Source organism: Phyllostomus discolor, chromosome 1, assembly GCF_004126475.2.
Source record: "Phyllostomus discolor isolate MPI-MPIP mPhyDis1 chromosome 1, mPhyDis1.pri.v3, whole genome shotgun sequence".
In the NCBI taxonomy this organism is placed as follows: Eukaryota; Metazoa; Chordata; class Mammalia; order Chiroptera; family Phyllostomidae; genus Phyllostomus; species Phyllostomus discolor.
Window position 1 is genome coordinate 173,678,559 of NC_040903.2, and position 20,880 is coordinate 173,699,438.

The following is a 20,880-nucleotide window of genomic DNA, read 5'->3' on the forward strand; positions in this document are numbered from 1 at the left end:
AAAGCCTTGTGACTACCTCTGTCTGGGACAGATTATCCTATGCTGGGATCTCCTGACTTCACCATTATACTTGGGAGTCCCTTTACTTCTCTTCTGGGTTGGATCTCTTCTTGCTGGATCCCATATATTTATTTCTCTTTCTTGGTTTATTCACTCATTTTCATAGTGCACATCTTCTTGTAGCTTCATTAAAAAGGATGCATGAGAGGTAAAACTTTTGAGACCACAGATTTTTAAAAACACCCTTATTCTATTACATTCCAACCGGAATGACAGTTTGGCTGAGTACAGAATTCTAGGTTGAAAATAATTTCCCCCTCAATTTTAAAGGCACTGTTCATTGGTTTCTAGCTCCCAGTACTGCCATCCAGAAATCTGAAGCTATACTAAATTCTGATCCTTTCTTTGCACATGACTGGAAGCTTGTCAAGCTTCTTTCTGGGACCTTGAAGGCTTTTACTTGTCCTTGGTGTTCTGAAATTTCACAATGATGCACCTTTGTATGGTTCTATCATCCATTATGGTGGGCATTCGGTGGACCTCTTTGATCTGGAAATAGTCTTTATGAATTCTGGGAAATTATTTTATTAATGACTTTCTCCCCTCGACTTTCTCTGTTCTCTCCCTGGAACCCCCATTATTAGAAATTGGACCTCCTGGACTCTCCCTAAATGCTATATTGTTTCCTACTATTTTCATCTTTCTGTCTCTTTACTTTCTAAGAGACGTCCTCTCAACTTTATCTTTCAAACTATTGAGTTTAACTTTTTTATTATGTTTTTATTTTCCAAGAGGTCTGTCTTTTTGCTTGTTTGCCATAAGACGGTTCTTTTTGAAATCAGCTTCCTTTCCTTGCTTCACAGTTACCTTATCTTCTGTTTCTGGGGAGACTACAATAAGGTTTTTGTTGTTGCTGTTGTTTGCTTTGGTCTAATACATGCATTCCTTGGAAGTCTGGTACTCCTTGACTGTCTGCTCATATGTAAAAGTGGGAGAATGCAAAGTTAATAGGCACTCTGAGGGCAGGGGCGGGACTTTTAAAGTATGGATCTCACTGCAGAATGACCTGGTTGAGCTATTTCATTAGGGAAACCATTTTGAAAGCAAGCTCAGATGGTTTCTTTTGGGCTGGTCAGATTCCCTAGAGCCAACTCGATCTCCTGTCTGGAAAGTGCAGACCTGGCTATCAGCACTCTGAAGAACTAAACAAAAGCTGACATCAGAACACACTCATTCACCTAATCTCCATTTTTATCAGGCTGGTACTCTGTGCCCAAATGTACCTCATCCCCCCTAATATAGAGACCCTCTATTTTGCCTTTTTAAAGAATAAATCTTTGATCTTTGCTGAGAATGGGGAAGAGCATCTAGGGACCTCTGGCTTCTGAAACACACTTTTAACCAATCTTCATTATCTCAGCACATGCCCCTCCACACCCACCTCACCTTTAAAAAAGGCCAACTACTGAGCCTTCTGGGGATTCCCCAATGCTCGCAGGCTCTCAGCTTTCCCCTCTACTGGCACAGGGTTCCATCTGCTTGAAAACCCTAAGTCATTTAATAACTGCCTGTCTGCTCTCCGGCTTCTAACATTTTGTTGCTGTTGCCTCCTCTTTTGTTTTCTCCATCCTTATATGGATTTATGTCTTTCTAAAAAAAATTGCTTTATCGTTCTTTTAGTGTCATTTCAGGAGGGCATGAGAGCAGATTTCCATGTTTAATCCATCATTTTTACCTAGGTGTTCCTGTGAGGTTTTTATAGGGCCAAAGCTGTCTCCTAACTTCAGTGAATCACTCCAAGTCAAGAGCATACCCTAGACGATCAAGCCTATCTAGATGCATTTTTGTGTGCAAAAGGTTTGTCTATCCCTTTGTACAAATTTCTATTTGGCAGCTCTGGGTTCACTTCTGTGCTCCAATTGGTGGTATCACTTAACATGAGAAAAACATTTTGGTTAAGATTAGGACAGTGACACAAGAAAAGTTAAGAGATACAAGTATTTCTTAAGTATTAGGAAGAACAGAGATTCACAACAGTCCAAATGAAGTCAGAAATAATTCCCCAAGGCCACATTTATTCCAGGAGAAAATAGGAATCACCGAACCACTTGGGTACCCACTCAGAAATAGCTGTCTAGGACTAACTAACATTCTCACCTTATGCACCAAGGCACATAGCATCATGGAATGCACTACATACGCAGTCCTCTATCCAAAAATACTTAATTTTATATACTTCAGGCCTTTACAATTCAGACTGGACACTAACATACTTGTACCCTGACATTATTTTTTATGGTCTATCATGAGTGGATCAAGGTTGTAGAACTAGTTTAAGTAGAAATCAGTATCAGAAGTCAGACATTTCTTAGTCAATGACAATAACCAGCAATCATCTCAACAAGTGACTCTTACAAGTCCATGCAGGTAGAGAATCAGCATAGATATTCAGTTACCTATTTCTATAGGTACCTCGACCTTGCTGTAAGTTTCCATTCTACAAGAGCCCAAGCTTCAGAAGAAAGCCAACATTCTACCAGCCAATCTGGGAAGGCCAGGAAAAGGCAATAAAGGCAGTAAATACCTGCACTGATCCCCCATGGCGGTCTGCAGCCAAGTGAGACGTCAGGTACGAGGTATTGGTCTGCCGGCTGGGCTGGATTTCCCACTCTCCTCGGCGCTCTGATGATGCAGTCTGCTCAGGTATTAGGAAGCATGAGAGCGAGATATTGAAGGAAAGGTGAAGCAACAGCAAGAAATAACAAAATCAAGTACATTAGCATCCCTGAGGGTTTGTTTTTGTTTTGGATTTTAAATTAACAACTGCTGCAAAGCACTGGGAAAAAGTTAGCTTGGCTACATTCAGTTCTGCCTGATGAACCGATACATGACTGTCTTCATGCAACACACCATCCTCACCCAAGACACAAGAAAAAAAATCACCAAAAAGAGTAAAACATAAATAAATACATAAAAATCAAAAGTTGGAACCACCTTTTAGCTTCCATATTAATAAAATTTCAGTAGCCACTAAGCAGACCAAATTCAGAATGTTAAGACTGTTGAACAAAGGAATAATCATACTTACAAATCATTTCACTGACTAAAGATCAATCTATCAATCTAATCAGACAGCAGTCAATACAGAAAATTCCCAGCATTAGGAATCAAGATAATATGTCTTTTCCTTAAATAGGGAGCCCACTACTCTTAACATAAAACTCCACAAGGCTTCAACCCAGAGAAAATGAGCTGTGGCAGTGGCTAGAATATGCTTTCTTGGCTAAAAGAATGAATAAACCATCTCTTCAAAAGCAGGTTCATAGATAAAGAATATGAAAAGATGGGGGAAAAAGAAGGCTATAATGTTTTCCTGATTCCTTTAATTAACAGTCCCGAGTCTGGAATTAGAAAAAGTTTAGATGCCACTATGAATTATTTTCTTCTAGAAAGCAAAAGGCAGATCTTTTCCCAGTAAGAGAGCTTTCCATTGGAACTCTTTTTGGATTCTGCTTTCACCTTTGCATCATTCTGGCGCTCTCCACCTCTTTTTTAAATCTCACATTATTCTGATCTTGCTCATATGTGATTTTTTTTCTGAAGAATCTGTTTAGGTGCCTCTTCCCCTGTGCCAGATGGCTGAGGAGGTGTTAACATCATGATGCTCAGCTGTAACAGTCCTAAAGCTCTACAAAAATGAAAAACGAGGAGTTGGAGAGGCAGCAATGAGGGATTAGTAAATCAAATTTTAATTGCTGCTGATATAAACAGCAGCAGGGGCTGTGATATGATATTGCTGCTCTGCATGAAACCAGTAAGAATTCTATAAATCTTAGGAATGCTCCAAGCTATAAATGTTGTATTCCGTAAAAAAGAAAAGAGTAGTGAAGTAGTGGTTTAAGGCTCCATGTTCAGTCTCCCCTTTCTGTTGAAAACAGTTGTTTTAAGCTTACTTATAAAGTCACCAAAAAGGCTTTCCTTACTTTTTTTTTAGATTTTATTTCTTTATTTTTAGAGAAAGGGGAAGGGAAGGTGAAAGAAAGGGAGAAAAACATCAATGTGTGGTTGCTTCTTGTGCATCCCCTTATTGGGGACCTGGCCCACAACCCAGGCATGTGCTCTGACTAGGTATCGAACTGGTGACCCTTTGGTTCACAGGCCTGTGCTCAATCCACTGAGCTACACCAGCCAGGGCTCCTTACTTTTTTAAAAAAGCCTTATATACCAGCTACAGCTTACTCATCTTTGTCAATGGAATATGAAGTCATACAAGTAACAGCACTATAAAGGAACTGGGCCACACTTTCTGATGTTCCTCAGGGAATGAGCATATTCTGTAAAGAGGCAGCTGTATCAATTTGCTTGCTATATACTCTTATAATGGGGGGTTTGGTTTCATACTGCTGGTCACATTTGAGAGAACCCAAGCTACCCAAAATATATACCCCCTCCAATTATTTCTGCCAACAGGGGTTCAGATGTTTCATTTTCCAAAATGACACTGTGGTTTATAACTTAATCATAACTGTTTTACATAACTTACTGGCAGTGTCCATATCCTCAGAGCACTTAATCTCACTATTCTCACTACTAGAGATTTGGGGATAAATCTGTTTTTCTAATATTATAATGTCTATAACTAATACCTAATACTTATTAGTGATAGCCTCTTCAGTTCTCTCTAGGACTTTTTTTTTTTTTTGTAATATTGAGGTAGACTATTTAAGCTCCTTAACTACTATACAGAACTGTCAGTTCTCAAGATTTAAATGCTTAAAAAATATCCAGACATTTATAAGCCAATGGGTGTTGTTTTGGGTTCTGATATGTGTTCAATGCAACTACTTCTCTCATGAGTGCTATTTTGCAAGAAATGTACATAAAATGTCCATATGCTTTTAAGTTTAAGAAAACCTATAGTACTCTGCTTAGTGTACAGCTGACCAACTATTATTTCTTCCTCTTCTTGGCATGGATTTTTAAAAAATATCTTTATTAACTTTCAAAGAGAGGGAAAGGGAAGGAGGAAAGAGAGGGAAACATCAACGTGTGGTTGCCTCTCACACGGCCCCAACTGGGGACCTGGCCCCCAACCCAGGCATGTGCTCTGATAGGGAACTGAACCAGTGACCCTTTGGTTCTCAGGCCAGCGCTCAATCCACTGAGCCACACTAGCCAGGGAGGATTTTGCTTTGTTTGTCTGTTTAATAGCTAAGAGTAATTTTGGGTCATGTCTGATAAATAAGGTGGGAGATCACTTTATCAAAACAAAAAATGTGTGCTCTAAAGCAATAACGATGATCTTCTTCTGTTTCATGTGAACTAGGTGTAATGAAAGAAATCCCTAATCAACTATTATTTCAATTTTTATTGACATACATATCAGAAATCTGGTTTGATATTACCATTCTATTCATAGGGCTATGTACTTGTTTATATTCATTCTAGCTAAATAAAAAAGAATCAAGATTTTTGTCTAAATGCAAACAGGAAGATATTTTTCAAAGGGCTAAGTCACACTTCATTTCCATCCTCAAAGCAATGTGCTACTTATATTTTAGAGGGAGAAAAATGTTAACATTCCCAGTTGCTTCATAAATGCTTCCAACCACGACAAAGGAAGAGCACACCACACCACCCTGTACTATTGCCTTCCAATGCCTTCTGTATCCTCTGGAAGCAACAAAACCAAGTGACAGATGCGAACCTGGGGTTGAAAGGTTTATTACTTTGGAAATTGCCTTTTATCGTAATGCTGAGATCTATGGCTATTCTTTTCTGGAATTTAAGGGCTTGGATTGGTACCTAAAAGTTGATGCAGTAGGAAGGGCCATTTGCCAGTTTTAGAAAGCAACTGAGTGCCTAGGAGCTAGATGAAACCAAGGACTATCAACAACTACAGTACTCTGCCAATGTGCCTTCCCCTGAAATGTGTTCTAGGCAATGCTGGGCATGGAGGGGTTATGACTAGGCATAATCAGCACAGGAGCTGGGCAAACCAAAAGAGGAAACTGGCATGTAAATCCTTCCCTCTTAGAGATCACTCACGCATGTGTGTGTACCTAAAAGAACATCAGGAGCATCCATGGATAGAAGAGCATTCAGCAAAATCAATCTCTCTGCATTAATGGAGAGGCAGGGGTCCACAAGGCGTGTGTGAGTCCCTAAAGGTAGCAGCATGAATCTCAAGCAGTGGGAATTCCTTGGGGGGACACTTCAAAAATTTCAGTTGTGACTGTATAACTGGTGTGGAAATGCTTGGTAATGTCCAGTAGGTGAGCATGTAAACAAGCAGCGGCAGTCCAGCATGGCGTATATCAAAGGCAAAGCTAACAAAAAATACTTCAGGGAAAACATAGAAGCCTGGTGTGAGAAGTCCAAACCACCACCTGTGCCCAGGGCAGAGGAACAAACTTCTCCCAGAAGCCATTTGGCAGGAATTAAGGGCCAAACAAAGGAGAGAAGATACTAACAAGAGCGCAGGAAAACACAGTTTGAGAATACCTCAGATACCACCCCTATCTATGCCTTAAAAATTATTTCAAATTCTTACTGGAGACAAAGATACTGGTCTGAAGCAAAAGGCAGGCACATCATTTTTCTCCTGCATAGCAAACAAAAACAATCCTACTCTTCACATTAAGCTATTTTGAAAAATTAATTATGATTACATTCACAAAGAATTTTATCCATTTCACTATTTATTGTTCCCGAAATACTTTTACACAGAACATTTGCGCCTCCCTTGTCAGTCTTCTAAGACCTCATTTTATAATCTTCAGCTATAGTTAATAAGAATAGAGACTGAGCCCTGGCTGGCGTGGCTCAGTGGATTGAGCTCTGGACTGTGAAGCAAAGGGTTACCAGTTTGATTCCCAGTCAGGGCACATGCTTGGGTTGCAGGGCAGGTCCCAGTGAAGGGTGTGCAAGAGGTAACCACACACTGATGTTTCTTTCCCTCTTTCTCTCTCTCTCTTACCCTCTCTCTAAAAATAAGTAAAATCTTTAAAAAAAAAGCAGAGAAACAAAAAACAAGAACAGAGACTAAGTTAGCAATAAACATACTATATTATATTATCTGTTACAATACTTCCAAGGTACCAAAAGCTGGCAAGGTTATTGAAATATACACTTCAATAAAAATAAAAATTTCCTTCTATTAAGCTCATAAAATAGAACCAATTTTCCCATGCCGAACAAAGGTTACTCTGTGTAACCTGTCGTGTGTACTAAAAGTGACCTCCCATATTCTATAATACATACTTGATCATGTATCAGTGACATATTCGAATCACTGATAACTTGGAAGAAATTATTACCGAGCTCAATGCTATGCAAGCCCACAGAGATGACAGTATCACTTCTGTGGAGCTCAGAGAAAAACCACGGGAACCATCTAGAGGTTTAAAACTCACTGCTTAAATAAACCCTTGCCCTATTCCTACTCAAAATGGTATAAGGTACCTTCCCTAGGGAATCATTATTTATCTAGGTAGGATTACTCCAGAATCACCTTCCTACAAGGAAGTGCTCAGGATACAGGGTGTCTGCTGAAATAAAAAAATATTGAGGAATACACATATAAGAAAACCGTTAATACGGCATAGAGAATTAAGAGCAATGGTGAGCAGCAGTGACTAGGTGCTAGAACGGGAGAAACTAAAAAAAAGACTGCATTTTATCCACTTGCTTGCTTCAGTGTCCTCCATGGAGTTAAGACCCCGGAAATGAGGAGGGACAGGCCCATTCTGCACTGAGCTCCATGCAGGAGGAGGGCAGGGCAAGTGTGAAATTTCTACACCTGGGCCCCTGATGGATAGCAGGCAGCAAGTTAGGAAATTGCACACGCGTGCAGATGCAAATTATCTTTGCACAAACTCATACACCCCCTCAACCAGCAAACTCTAAACCTCACTGAAAATGAAGGAGTACTCTGTAAAAAGGAAGGGGATATAGAATTAATCAGCTTTTTAAAAAAAAGGCTACTGGACTTTAAAAAAATAATAAAAGATACTCATTTTATGAAGATCTGTGACCATCTTGGCTACTTACAAATCTGGTCTAATCTCCCCTTTCGAACAGCTATGCTTATAACATGCAGTAAGCACCACAGCACTAAACCACATATTTTTTTAAGTCTATACATTCCTTAAATCTAATCCCTTGGAGTGTAGACACAGACAAATAAATCTGAATCATTCTTTTACTGGAGGTACATCTTCTTTAGAACTCAGCATGACTGGACTCATTCAGGTTTTGCTATTTATTTCTGGTGTGTTTATAAGGTGCTGAGTTAGTTTAAATATAGTTCTAGAAGGATGAGGGATCATTTTCCTGCCTAGTCAAAACAGAATTTTCAAGTGAACGATTCATCTAGTAGAAAATTACAAAGTATAAACTCTTTTCCTTAAACATGTGCTACATATATAAAAATTAATTAAGCAATATTTTGAGAGCCAATATTATCAGGGATAAGATGCCACGTCTGGAAAAGTTTAATGGTTCTCGATGACCAATAGGACTCTTTCCAATCTCAAAACAGATCTGTTCTCCCTAGCCTTCTGGGCCAGGTACCCTTTCTTCATGTGCCCACAGAAAAGCTACCAGACAAAAGGAGTCAAGGGGAGAAAATGAAATTATCAAAATTGCCAAGGCATGGTAGTACCTGTCTATGTAGCATTTACCTGAGTATAGATTGTCACAAGCTTAGATTCAAAATTCTGAAGGAGCAGGAAGCGTGTATATCCTACTTAATGCAATGTTTTATATTTAATGTCTTGAACAAGCACACTGAATAAAACCTTCAACACCACAACATACTCTAATATCAGGTCTCTGGATACTGGCAGGTCTTACTTCCTGATCAACGTGGATCAAAAAATGCAAGGGAAGCTTTGCCAGGTAGAAATAAGCAGCAGTATGAAAGTTTTCGTCCCCTTCTTGTGGGACGCGGAGTTCTTTAGAGAAGAACCAAAACCATGGGAAGATTTACCATCTTCGGAACTGGGGAAAGACACAGAGCCAGGGTGAAAATGACAGAAAAGACTAACCCATGGGAATCTTTCCGAATGGATCTAGTTTTTAGGAATATTTATTCTGTCCAATCTCATGATTTAATTACAGTTTTCTAGCTGGGTAAAAATTAATATTCAACAATTGTTCCTAAGAATCTGATGTTGTAACAGTTTTAAAAGACAGAGCCAACACAGTTGAGTTTAAGTGCAGTTCTTTGAGATCCATTACCGCATCTAGGAACCAGACAGCACTCAATCCAAAACATCTACGACCTATACCAAAGCCATTTTCCCCTGACAATTTTCACTGTGACGAAGAACTAACACAACTGCCTGAATCCAGAGCCTGCTGTGTTTTCTGCACCTTTTCCTTAGACAGTCTAGCCCCTATTCTGACTGCCAAGTGAGGCAGAATGGCTCTCTGTGAAAAAGAAAAGAAGCAGGAAGAAAAGTTTCAAATTTATTTTTCATGGGAGGTTAAATAAAATCTATAACTTAAACATCTGACTTCATCTGTGCTCATTCAGATTCATTTAGACAGATTCATTTATTCACTCAACCCATTATGTATCAAATACCTACTATTCCAGACGTTGTTTTAGGTGTCAGAAATATAGTACAGAACAAAACAACAAAAATCTCTACCCTTACAAGACTTGTATTTGAGAAAGACCCCCAAAGGTTAAATGTTCTATAGCCAAAGTCTTGGGATAAACCAACATCAAGTTCTCAGCTCCTCCTCTTTTTCCTCCTACTCTAAGTTTGGGGCGAAACAGAGCCCTTTAACTCCCATACTCACTACTCTACCACACAGCTGATGGGCAGATTTACCCTGAATAAAGAGGGCTCTTTAAGCATTATCATCAATGTCATGTCTGGGCCTCCATTTCCAAAAGCTCTCTGGATTTCTTCTGAGAGCTATCCTCTGCCTACTAGTCATCTTCAGCTGAGATACACTGCTAGTATTTCAAACTTAAGATAACTAAATTCAAACTCCAAATAAATTTCTTCCCCAAATTTCCCATTTCTAGTAATACTACCACCAACCTGCTAATTATCCAGGCTTAAAACCTCAGCAATAGCTGTGACTCATTCTTCTCCCTCAACCCTGACGCCATGTGGCCTTCTAATTCCAGTAGATTCTATCACTGTGCCATTTTCCAGTTCTGTTTCATTTTCACTACTACAGCCCATCAAGGCCGCCCCTTTACTTCTCAAGGGAACTCATTGTCTTCTTACTGGTCTGCACGCTGGCTGCCAGGCTATTACTACTTTCTGGGCCAAAAGATTTCTAAATGAAGTTTTGATCATATCACTCCTCTGTTCTGAAACCTTTAGTGCTTAATTCCTTCTGAAATTAAGTACCAATTCTCCAGCCCAGCATTCCAGGAGCTTCATTAAATGGCTCTAGCCTATCTTCCTAGTCTATCTCCTTTACTCACACCATATATTTTAGCAAAATGAAACTAGATAATTTGCTGTTACCCATATTTTCTTTTTGGCTTGACTTTCTTTTGGCTTGGAAATGACTTTCATTTCCACTTAATTCTTCTAAGAGCATTTCAAATGCAGCTGCTTTCATGAAACTCTTTGTCACACTCAGAGTAGATGAAATGTCGCCTTCCAATCCCTGATGACGGTAACTGGCAACTTGGGAAGCTTATCTGTGCCGCCTTGTGCCACAGTCATCTGGCTACCTGGCTTACCTGCTTGTCGTTTCTTTGAGGACAAGGACTCATACTTATCCTGGTATCCCCACGACATACCTCACATAGTAGGTCCTCAGCTAGATTCACTGAGTCAAAGTTGCTGAAAAAATATTTGCTGACTTCAAAACTTGAAGAGAATCAGTCTAAAAAATCATACTGCTTTCGACCCCGGAGTCATAAAAGGGACACATTTAGCTGCATTTTTCTTAAAAAAGAAATAAAATAAAAAATAAGCACAAGAAAACAACCTTAGAGATGGAATATAGGCAATGAGACCACAGATTAAACACAGTGGAAAGGCTTAACAGACACTAGAAATCCATTTACCGACAGGGCACAGGGCAGAAAGAATTCTACTCAGCAAGGATTCAGAATCCTGCTGGAAAGGAGATGTAACATTTGCATTAATATGGGGAATTTCAATCCCTCAGTGGCCATGGGATACTAAAAATTCTGGAAAAAAAAAATCAGGGAGATCTTCAGATGCAACTCTCCAAAACGAAGCTTACTGCCTTTCAGATGAGATCTCATTTAAAAGTACACTGGAATTCTCTGTAACTTCTCAGACACTGTTTGACCTCATTTTCTACCTTGGCAATTTAAGTCTGCAACCATCTGTTGTTCCTACACTTTAAAAATCCCTCCAAAACAGCAGCACTGATTATGAATTCATTGAAGCAGAAAACACCAGGGAAACCAAAGAAAACACGTTTCAGTTTTCAAATATTCCAAAAACCATGAGCAGGCAGATATATTGATTAGACTGCACTGATTACTTAAATTATTTATTTTTCTAGATCTTTTCTAAATGCTTTCCTTAAAAGCATTTTTAAGGAAAATTCCAATAAATGCATTTTCATTATAAGGTAATATAACTTTATTATAGAATACTTTAGGAAAATGTTACCCAGAATGCTACCTCTTCCAACACTAAGTATGTTAATACTTTGGCATTATCTTCTCCCATTGATCCTCTCATTTTCCCTTTTCCTGAGGGGAAAGCTTGAAGGATTTCTAATTTTGTATTCTGATTTCTTCACTATATGAACCATAAACATTTTCAGGTTGCTCCAAGTTTTCCTAAATATGTTTTAAGTGACCATATAACATTTGCAAGTCATTTTTACTATAACCCAGTTTATTTGATGAAGGATTTGAGCTAGATCCATAACCATTCCCTTATAACTGGATAGGTGGGTCATTTCTAAAACTTTGCTGCAAATGGGACTGTGACAGTTTTATACACGTAACCTAATCTGTATCTTGGGTTGCTTTATTATGACTGATTCAAAGAAGTAAGATTATTCTATCAAATAGTACAATAACTTTATCAAATTACTTTCTAGAGTATTTGTAACAATTTGCAAAGACCAATGTATGAGAGTGTCAGTTTAACTGTGTACTCAACCATGCTTTTAAAAAGAGGGTAGGAGAGAGAACAACTATAGAAGTTGACAGTATTCTGTTGTCAACGTGCAATTCTGAGCCAACTGCTCTGGTCAAAGCATGCGGCTATAAATATAATTAGGGTACACAGTTTGCTAGCCCAAACTTTTTGCCTATCCACTCTCTCGTACATAGATTTCCTTCCTTTACACATTTCTTTTTCTTAACCAAGCCACACATTTTGCCAAGCACGTTGACTTACTGGTGAGTCTACCTATATTTTGCAAGTACTTCACTATACATACGTGCGTGTATGTATTTCTATAGACTACTTTTAACCCATGTATTTTCACATGTGCACCTGTGAGAGAAGTGTTGTTGCACTGTAAAAACATCTGTGGAGACAAAAAGTGAGGTCAGGGGTGGGGAGAAACACACTCATGTGACAGGTAATGATGATTATGTGTATGTGTGTGTGTGTGTGTGTGCATGTGCAAGCACACGTGCATCTGTTTATTATTCTTTGCTTATTTGTCTACTGAAGTCCTCATTTTTCTTTCAGCAATATAATATAATCATCATATTCATTTCCCAATCAGTTTCTCCTCTCTTTAAATGTCATCAAGTTTGTAGATTTTTTTTGTGTGTTTGCCTCCTCTGTCTTTACGCTAAGAGAAGCCTCTCACTCAGACCACTAGCTTCCCTAGGCATAAACACTGAAAGGGAGATGTCACAGCCTTCCTGGAGTGGCCTGAAGCAAAGTCGGGTCTTCCCATAAGTCTAAAGTTAACCTGGGTACAGGACAGAGGTGCAGTGGAGGTGCCAGTTCACTCACAGGTCAGCTGGAAGTCCAAATCACCCATCCTTCTAAATAGCAAGGAGAAGCCAGCGCTGGCAAGAGCTGCACACTGGAGGGCCACTGAGACCCAAAGTGGGTTAGCCCATATACCCTGTCTGTCTAGCAGGTCCTTTCAGCCAGCAGTTTACGACAGGCCCAGATTCTCTAGAGTGGATGCTTCATGTAAGGTGACTGGCTGTGTTTCCGTGCCATTACACGATCCCAGAGGGATGCTAGAATGCCACCCCACCACACCAGTGAAAGCTGGCATAGCCTTTGTCTTTAATTTCAGTGTATACACTTAAGCAGAGGAGCCAAAGAATTTCGGTGCTGACATTAGCCACAAATAAAGGGAACGTCTGAAACAGTGAAGGTCCAACACATACCTGATTTCGCAAAGGCTGTTGTGATGGCCGATCCCTGTGTGTGTGGCTTTCTCGAGTTATTGCAGATGCACCAGAATCTACATGAACTGATCCTACTGGAGTAGGCTGGAAAAACATAACAATAAGTCAAATGGGGAAAACAGGTCCAACTCATGCCTCTGCAAAGGACAACACCGAATTCTAATAGAATATAGCGATTATTATTCTCGGCCACCAAAGGCAGTTTCAAGTCTTCTTGTCTTCTCAGTTTGCTTATCTGAAAAAAGGATGCATCTTGGTCCTCAATAATTCACTGGAGAGTAGCTTGCCTTTGAAAATTAAAAAAAAAAAATCCTACAGTGATGTCTGTTAGCATGCTCCCAGGCCCTGTGATCCCTGGCCAGAAGAGCGAACTCAAAAGTGTCCTATGGTGCTGGGTTACACTCCTATACAAGTCAAGCACCTTAACAGCTTATCCAGCTTCAGCTTCTAGATCATTCAAATAAAAATTCTTCAAAACTGGCTTAAATTCTGATATCTTAGGACACACTGGTCATAATCTTAAAAACGTATAAAGGTAGTTAGTTATTCCTACTTCCTAATTCTAGTAAGAGCAATCTATGGCATCACCCTGAATAGGTTGGTAAGTGTTAAGTCTACAGTCAAAGGAATGTTTTTTTTTCTGCTCCTAGATTCAAGCACGAAGTCTGGCGAGTACAGGGGTGGGGCACTGCTGGTCTACGGTGAGGAGGCAAAGAAGGACATACTCACAATAGGCCTCCCGACCCAGTCGTAGGCGTAGTCAAAGGTGTAGCCTTTCCTTTCGAAGAGGTCTGTAAAGAGGGTCCGTAAATACTCATAGTCAGGTTTTTCAAAGAAGTCTAATCGCCTGACATATCGCAGGTAGGTCGCCATCTCCTCTGTTAGGAAAGAGGTGAAAGGCCATGCTCATTAGCTGAACGCTCCCCATGGGCAGAAGCTCAGGTTATCTGACACAGGTGTTTTCTTTATGGACCAAATGAAAGCAATGAAACTTATCTTGGTCTAAATAACAATAAAAGAAAATCTAAGTTTTCTGGAGAGTTCCTTCATCTAGAGATCCCAAGTCATGGTCTTCATCTACTTCAAAGCTTTAGTCACATTTACTAATGTGTCCTTTTAGCATCTTACCTGGAAAGTTTTCACAGAGAGCTTCAATGGGAGTATTCCTTTTGGTGTCACCAATTTTTTGATATCTCTCTTTTAATGTATCAGCCTGTAGAGAGTAAAGAGAGAAAGTTATTTGGAAAGAGGCACTAAGGAGGGGAGGCCCAGGGTGTTTGGGAACATAATGGTCACTTCACTCAAACTGGCTGGGTTTGTGAGACAGTCTCAGTTGTGTTTCTCTCTAACACTAACAAATATGAAATGTACAAGAGATGATGTATTGAGATACATATAAAACATCTACTGTGTTCTGGAATGTTTACTTAAAAATATACTTAGTAGTCTCAGATAAGCACCATGAAATGTAATGAGACAAGTGGCTGGGATAAGAAAATAAAAGTACGTGGCAACATTATCAACATTGCAGGAGCGCAGTAGTCTCCCACGGCTACTGGGTTCAAAAGTGATTCAGCCTTCCCCTTACTAGATCAGCTCTATGATGAGATGAAAAATACTGCTAATCCAAGTTGGGGCAGACAGATAGAGGGCTCTACATTGTATATATTATGAAGTTGAATAGAAAACAGAACAAAGAGCAGAAAGCAGTGCCTTTCTACAATGTGGTTCCAGAGGGAAAGTGTCATCTACGATACAGGCATGGCTAACAAATAGGTCTGATCTATGTCAGTGGCTCAAAGTGGCCAAGTACAGTTTGCCCGGAGCTACAGACAGGGCTTCTGGAGCTCAGACCGACAATGTGGTCTCCAGGGAGCCTCCGGAGGCTCTCCACCTAGCCTGCCGCACCTGGCTTGGAGCAGTAACATCCTAAAGTGAGGTGGAGAAACTTTAGACCTATCATTAAAATGATTCATGAGCCATGAGAAAGTTTCAAATGATTAATCACATACACATGAATGCACTTTTTGGCTATATAATGAGCAAATGGGACGTGAAACTCTATTTGACAACTGTCAGTATCCATGAGAAGACATATATGACTAGGAGAAGACTGTGGAGGAGAGGAAAAGAGAGGAAGTTAAGGGGAAAGAAAGAAAACCTTCCTGAAAGGAAGGGGTAGAAGCCTTATTTTCAAGATCATGTTCTAGAGAACACAGCAAAATCAATCATTCTGCCCTTTTGGAGGGGGTAGAGAGTGTAGGGGGGGTAGCGGGTGTAGGAGTACTCAGAGCTAACATGTTGATATAAATTCAACTAAAAAGTATGTTTCACATTTAACTATCTAATGGGACTTAGCATGGGCTAGAAGCTTACCATTTTCTAGTCTACAGCCAGAGACACAGAGTAATTACAATGGTTATATTTATAATTAACAATTAACTTTGACATATATGTACTGTACTGACACCTACCAAAGGAAGGCTACTTCTTCAAGCTGCATGTTTCACAAGGAATGGCTATTGCTTGTGTAGGCCTATTCCGTATAGCACTGGAAAAGCAATGTTAAGCCTGTATTTTTGTTTTAGTTCAGGTGAGCACTCAGCCTACATACAATGAACAAATATTTTCCAGTTCCCCTTAGGAACACACCCAGCCCTGCTAGCCTTGCTGGTAAAATGTGTAGCAGCTGCTGTCATCAATTTGTCCCAGAAATTCCCCAACACACTGGGAACACTCGTCTTGCTACATAATAGTAGTGGGGGAGGCATAATGACAGAGAGAAAAGCGGAATTGCCAAGGCTGGGAGGGAATGAGAGAAGAGATTATGGAAAATCCAAAAATAAGGAACAAGGATTCAGAAGGGGAAACAGACAATTGTGAGCAAAACAGACCTTCAAACTTCAGGTAAACATCTACAATACAGACTGATGTAACTGGTCCCTGCTCTTCATCCCTTAGCCAGTCTTCTTCCCCTTTGCGCTTCTTGCAGACAGCAAGTCAGCAACCCCTTCATTAACAACTGAGCATTGAAACAAAGACCTCCACCGAGCACTTTCAAGGATACCTTGAGTCCTTGCCAGGGCAGGCTGCCTCGAAGGAAATACATGAACATATGGCCTAGGGCTTCCAAATCATCCCGCCGACTCTGTTCTAAAAGGGAAGACAGATCACACATTACATTTGCAGTTATGGAAGTAGAAAGGGGCTCAACACCAAAGCAGTCCATTCAGAGACCCTTCTGCTCTAGAAGGGTTCTGCTTACGAATTCCTTGTATATCGAAACCAGGGATAGTATTTTAAATCAACACAAGAAAAACAACATGTACCTCTTCTGTCTAGACTTGTCACTGACAGGTACATATGAAGTGAAAAGAGCAAATACTAAGCTAAAACAAGGCCAGACCACTAAACGGTGAGTAACCACCCTTCACTCAGTACTGTCACCTTCCTGAAAGTACGATAATTTAAATGGAATGTTACTTTCAGTGTATGGGCTACAATTACCCTTAGTTACCATCAAAGAAAAGTGAGCAGCAGACTAGCAGCTAAAGCTGTTTAAACTGTCCATTCTGGCTCAGCCTGTGAAGACACAGCTGCAGAATGCCTGGCGTACATGGCTACTGCTTTCTCTTTGTCAAAAACAAACAAACAAAAAAAAACACTAATATCAAAATTTAATTTGATAAAACCCAACATCAGTGTATAATCTCTTGGCTCCATTCCATTTGCACCATGTTCCACAGCCACCTTAAGAAAAACTTAAAATTTATTGCTGAGGTGCCCTTTGTGGGCATCTAAAACAGGAACCCTGCATTCTGAGAGCTTATCATAAGACAGGTTGCTGGATTTTTCTTTCTTTTAATTGGAATGATGAAATGACAAAGAACTGCAGAACTGTAACTTCATCTCAGAGAACATCCTACAGCACCAATGACTGTCGGACTGGGTTTAAGTAGTTCATACCTCCATTTCTAATTTGCCAACTACGGTTCATCTCAGACATTTTATGTTTATTTTTCAGAATCAAGTTTAGGGTTTTATAAAAAAAATACAGAAGCAAGACTAAGGGGCTACCTTAAATTTGACTGTGCTTTCCTTGTGCAGAAAGTAAAACCCAGGAGAGCCAGGGAAGCAGGGAAAGCTACTCAGCGTGTGTTTAACTGTTGCACCACCAAGCACGGGCAGTTTGCACAGAAGAGTTAACAGCGCTCTACGTACAGAAAAACAAAGAAAAGGCAGCTTTCGAATTTGCCATTTGAAGGAGATTTTTGGAAAGGTGGTCACTAGAGGCACCCTGATATGATCGATAAATAAGTAACATAAAATAGAGTTGATATACATCAGTTGAAATGACCTTTAAAAGAATAGAATAAAACAGCAAGACCAGGAGCTTTTGTCTACTCAGCTGGCTTCAAGTTTGCAATGAATTTTATGTGTAATTGAAAACAAAAAGCCATCAGACAAAAGCAGAGTTTGGTAACAGAACTTAAATTAAAGAAGAAGAAGCAGGGTGAGGTGAGGCCTCCCACAAATCAGGGATGTGAGAGGAACCACACCCTGTAGTTTCTCATGCTACATCACACCTACTCATCAGCTCTCCATTTTTATATCCTGTAACAAGAGGTGTCTTGGTAATAAAAAATTCTCAACAAATGGTTGCACTTTAGTTAGTTGAACACTAGAGGGCGAAACTCTCCACATTTTCAATATTGATCAGTTCTACAGGAAAAAAGGGCAACTTCTTTCTCTTCACAGCAAAGCCTAGTCATTATAAAATGAGATTTTTGAGAAACTACTAGAACTGATAAATGAATTCAGTAAAGTAGACGATACAAAATTAATATCCAGAAATCAGTTGCATTTATGTGTCAATAATGAACTATCAGAAAGGGGAATTAAGAAAACAATCCCATTCAAATTGCTTCAAAAATAAAATGCCCAGGAATAAATTTAACCAAGGATATTAAAGACCTGTACTCAGAAAATAAGAAGACACTGAAGAAGATACAAATGGAAACACATACACTGTTCATGGATAGGAAGAATTAACATCATTAAAACTCCCATACTACCCAAAGCAATCTATAGATTCAACGCAATGCCTATCCCCATACCAATGACATAGTTCGCAGAACCAGAACAAGTATTTCAGAAATCTATACAGAACAACAAAGGCCTCAAATGGCACCAGTGATCTTGAGAAAGAAGAACCAAGTTGGAATAAGCATGCTACCTAATATCCAACTATAAGGCCACAGCAATTACAACAGCTGGATACTGGCATAAAAATGGACACATAGATCAATGGAACAGAACAGTGAGCCCAAAAATAAACCATGACTTTGTAGTCAAGTAATATTTGACAGAGGAGGCAAGCACATACAACGGGCTAAAGATAGTTTATTCAATAAATGGTGCTGGGAAAACTGGACAGATACACGCAGAAAAATGAAACTAGAGCACCTTCTTATGCCACACACAAGAATAAATTCAAAATGGATTAAAGACGTTAATGTTAAGACTCAAAACCATAAACACATAGAAGAAAACATAGGCAGGGACTTCCGGCAAGATGGAGGAATAGGTGGACGCACCATACCTCCTCGTACAACCAAGATTAGAAAACCAGTAATTTACAACAATAATTTACTATCAGAATAACACCCAGATCCGGCAGAGGATTTATCTGAATAAAAGTCGGGCAGCCAAGAAGTTGAAGTAGACGCGTTCATCCGGGCTGGTAGGAAAGGACGAGCCAGGCGGGCGCGGGGCTGGCTCGGGTCGGCGGCGCGCGGAGGTTGGGGGAAGGTTTGGCTCGAAATTGGCGCAAAAGCCATCCGGCGTGCAAGAAGGCAGCGGTGATCCCTGAGTACGCAAGCTGCGGCTGGCAGACCCAGAGGGGTAGCGATTGTGGACCAGGGCAGAACTCGCGGCCCAGAAGCCCAGACAAGGGTCTGAGTCCAGGGGAACGGAACTACCGCCATTGTTTTCTCCCGCCCCGCTCCCACCCCGCCCCCACTTATAACATCACAATCTAGCGACTGGGGTGCCCAGCCCCGGTGAGCACCTAAGGCTCTGCCCCCCACCGTAACAAGAGCAACCAGACCAGAAAAAAAAAAGGAGAGACGGGGGGGAAAAAATATGTTTTCAACAGAGCAGATCAGTCCCCCAGGACTCATCCTTTTGAGCGACCAAGAATTAGCCAATCTATCAGATGCGCAGTTCAAAACACTGGTGATCAGAAAGCTCACAGAATTGGTTGATTTTGGACGAAATTTAGATGAAAGAATGCAGATTACCATAAAACAGATGCAGGAAGACACGCGGAGGAGAGCCAATAGTGAAAGGAAGGAATGAGAGTCTCAAAACAATACAGTGGACCAAAAGGAAGATAGAATCAACCAAGCAGGAAAGCATGATGAAATAAGAATTCAAAAAATTGAGGAAAAGATTAAGGGCATCCAAGACACCTTTAAACGTTCCAATATCCGAATTATAGGGGTACCAGAATCGGACGGGGAAAAGCAACAGATTGAGCACGTATTTGAACAAATAATAAAGGAGAACTTCCCCAATCTGGCAAAGGGAACAGTCTTCCAAGAAATCCAAGCTCAGAGAGCCCCAAAGAAGTTGGACCCAAGAAGAAACACACCAAGGCACATCATAATTACATTAGCCAAGGTAAAAACGAAGGAGAGAATCCTAGAAGCAGCAAGAGATAAGGGGACAGTCACCTACAAAGGAGTTCCCATCAGACTGTCAGCTGATTTCTCAAAAGAGACCTTACAGGCAAGAAGGGGCTGGAAAGAAATATTCCAAGTCATGAAAGACAAGGACCTACATCCCAGATTGCTCTATCCAGCAAAGCTCTCATTTAGAATGGAAGGGCAGATAAAGTGCTTCTCAGATAAGGTCAAGTTAAAGGAGTTCATCATCACCAAGCCCTTATTTTATGAAATGCTAAAGGGACTTATCTAAGAAAAGAAGATAAAGAAAAGACATGTATAGTAAAAGGACAGCAAACTCACAAATATTAACAACCATACCTAAAGCAAAACCAAAAGAAACTAAGTAAACAATTAGAAGAGGAACAGAACCACAGAAATGGAGGGCACGTGGAGAGTTAGCAGCAGGGGGGTGGGAGGAGGAGAGAGGGGGAAAAGGTATAGAGAATAAGTAGCATAGAATGTAGGTTGAAAATACATAGGAGGAGGGCAAGAATAGTACGGGAAATGTAGAAGCTGAAGAACTCGTAAGTATGACACATGGACATGAACTAAAGGGGGAAATGTGGGTGGGAAGGGGGTACAGGGTGGAGGGGAGAGAAGGGGGGAAATGGGACAAATGTAATAGCATAATCAATAAAATATATTAAAAAAAAGAAAACATATGCAGCAAAATCTTTGACACTGCTCGTAGCAATATTTTTTCAGATATATCTCTTTGGGCAAGTGAAACAAAAGAAAAAATAAACAAATGGGACTACATCAAACTAAAAAAGATTTTGCACAGCAAAGAAAACT

The 20,880-nt window shown here is 40.1% G+C and overlaps 1 protein-coding gene across 3 annotated transcripts in view; it reads right to left on the bottom strand.

Annotated features, from left to right (window-relative positions):
- CSNK1G1 (casein kinase 1 gamma 1) overlaps window positions 1-20,880 on the bottom strand; it is a 169,605-nt gene that overhangs the window by 22,085 nt on the left and 126,640 nt on the right. For 2 of the 3 annotated variants that reach the window (XM_028505788.2, XM_028505791.2), the window contains exons 7-11: window positions 16,422-16,507; window positions 14,483-14,567; window positions 14,084-14,232; window positions 13,334-13,438; window positions 2,585-2,695 (exon numbers count right to left, since the gene is read on the bottom strand). In XM_028505788.2, the coding sequence (XP_028361589.1) occupies window positions 2,585-2,695; window positions 13,334-13,438; window positions 14,084-14,232; window positions 14,483-14,567; window positions 16,422-16,507 (536 nt within the window). The remainder of the gene's footprint in view (window positions 1-2,584; window positions 2,696-13,333; window positions 13,439-14,083; window positions 14,233-14,482; window positions 14,568-16,421; window positions 16,508-20,880) is intronic. The other variant, XM_036009090.1, reaches the window with a different exon arrangement.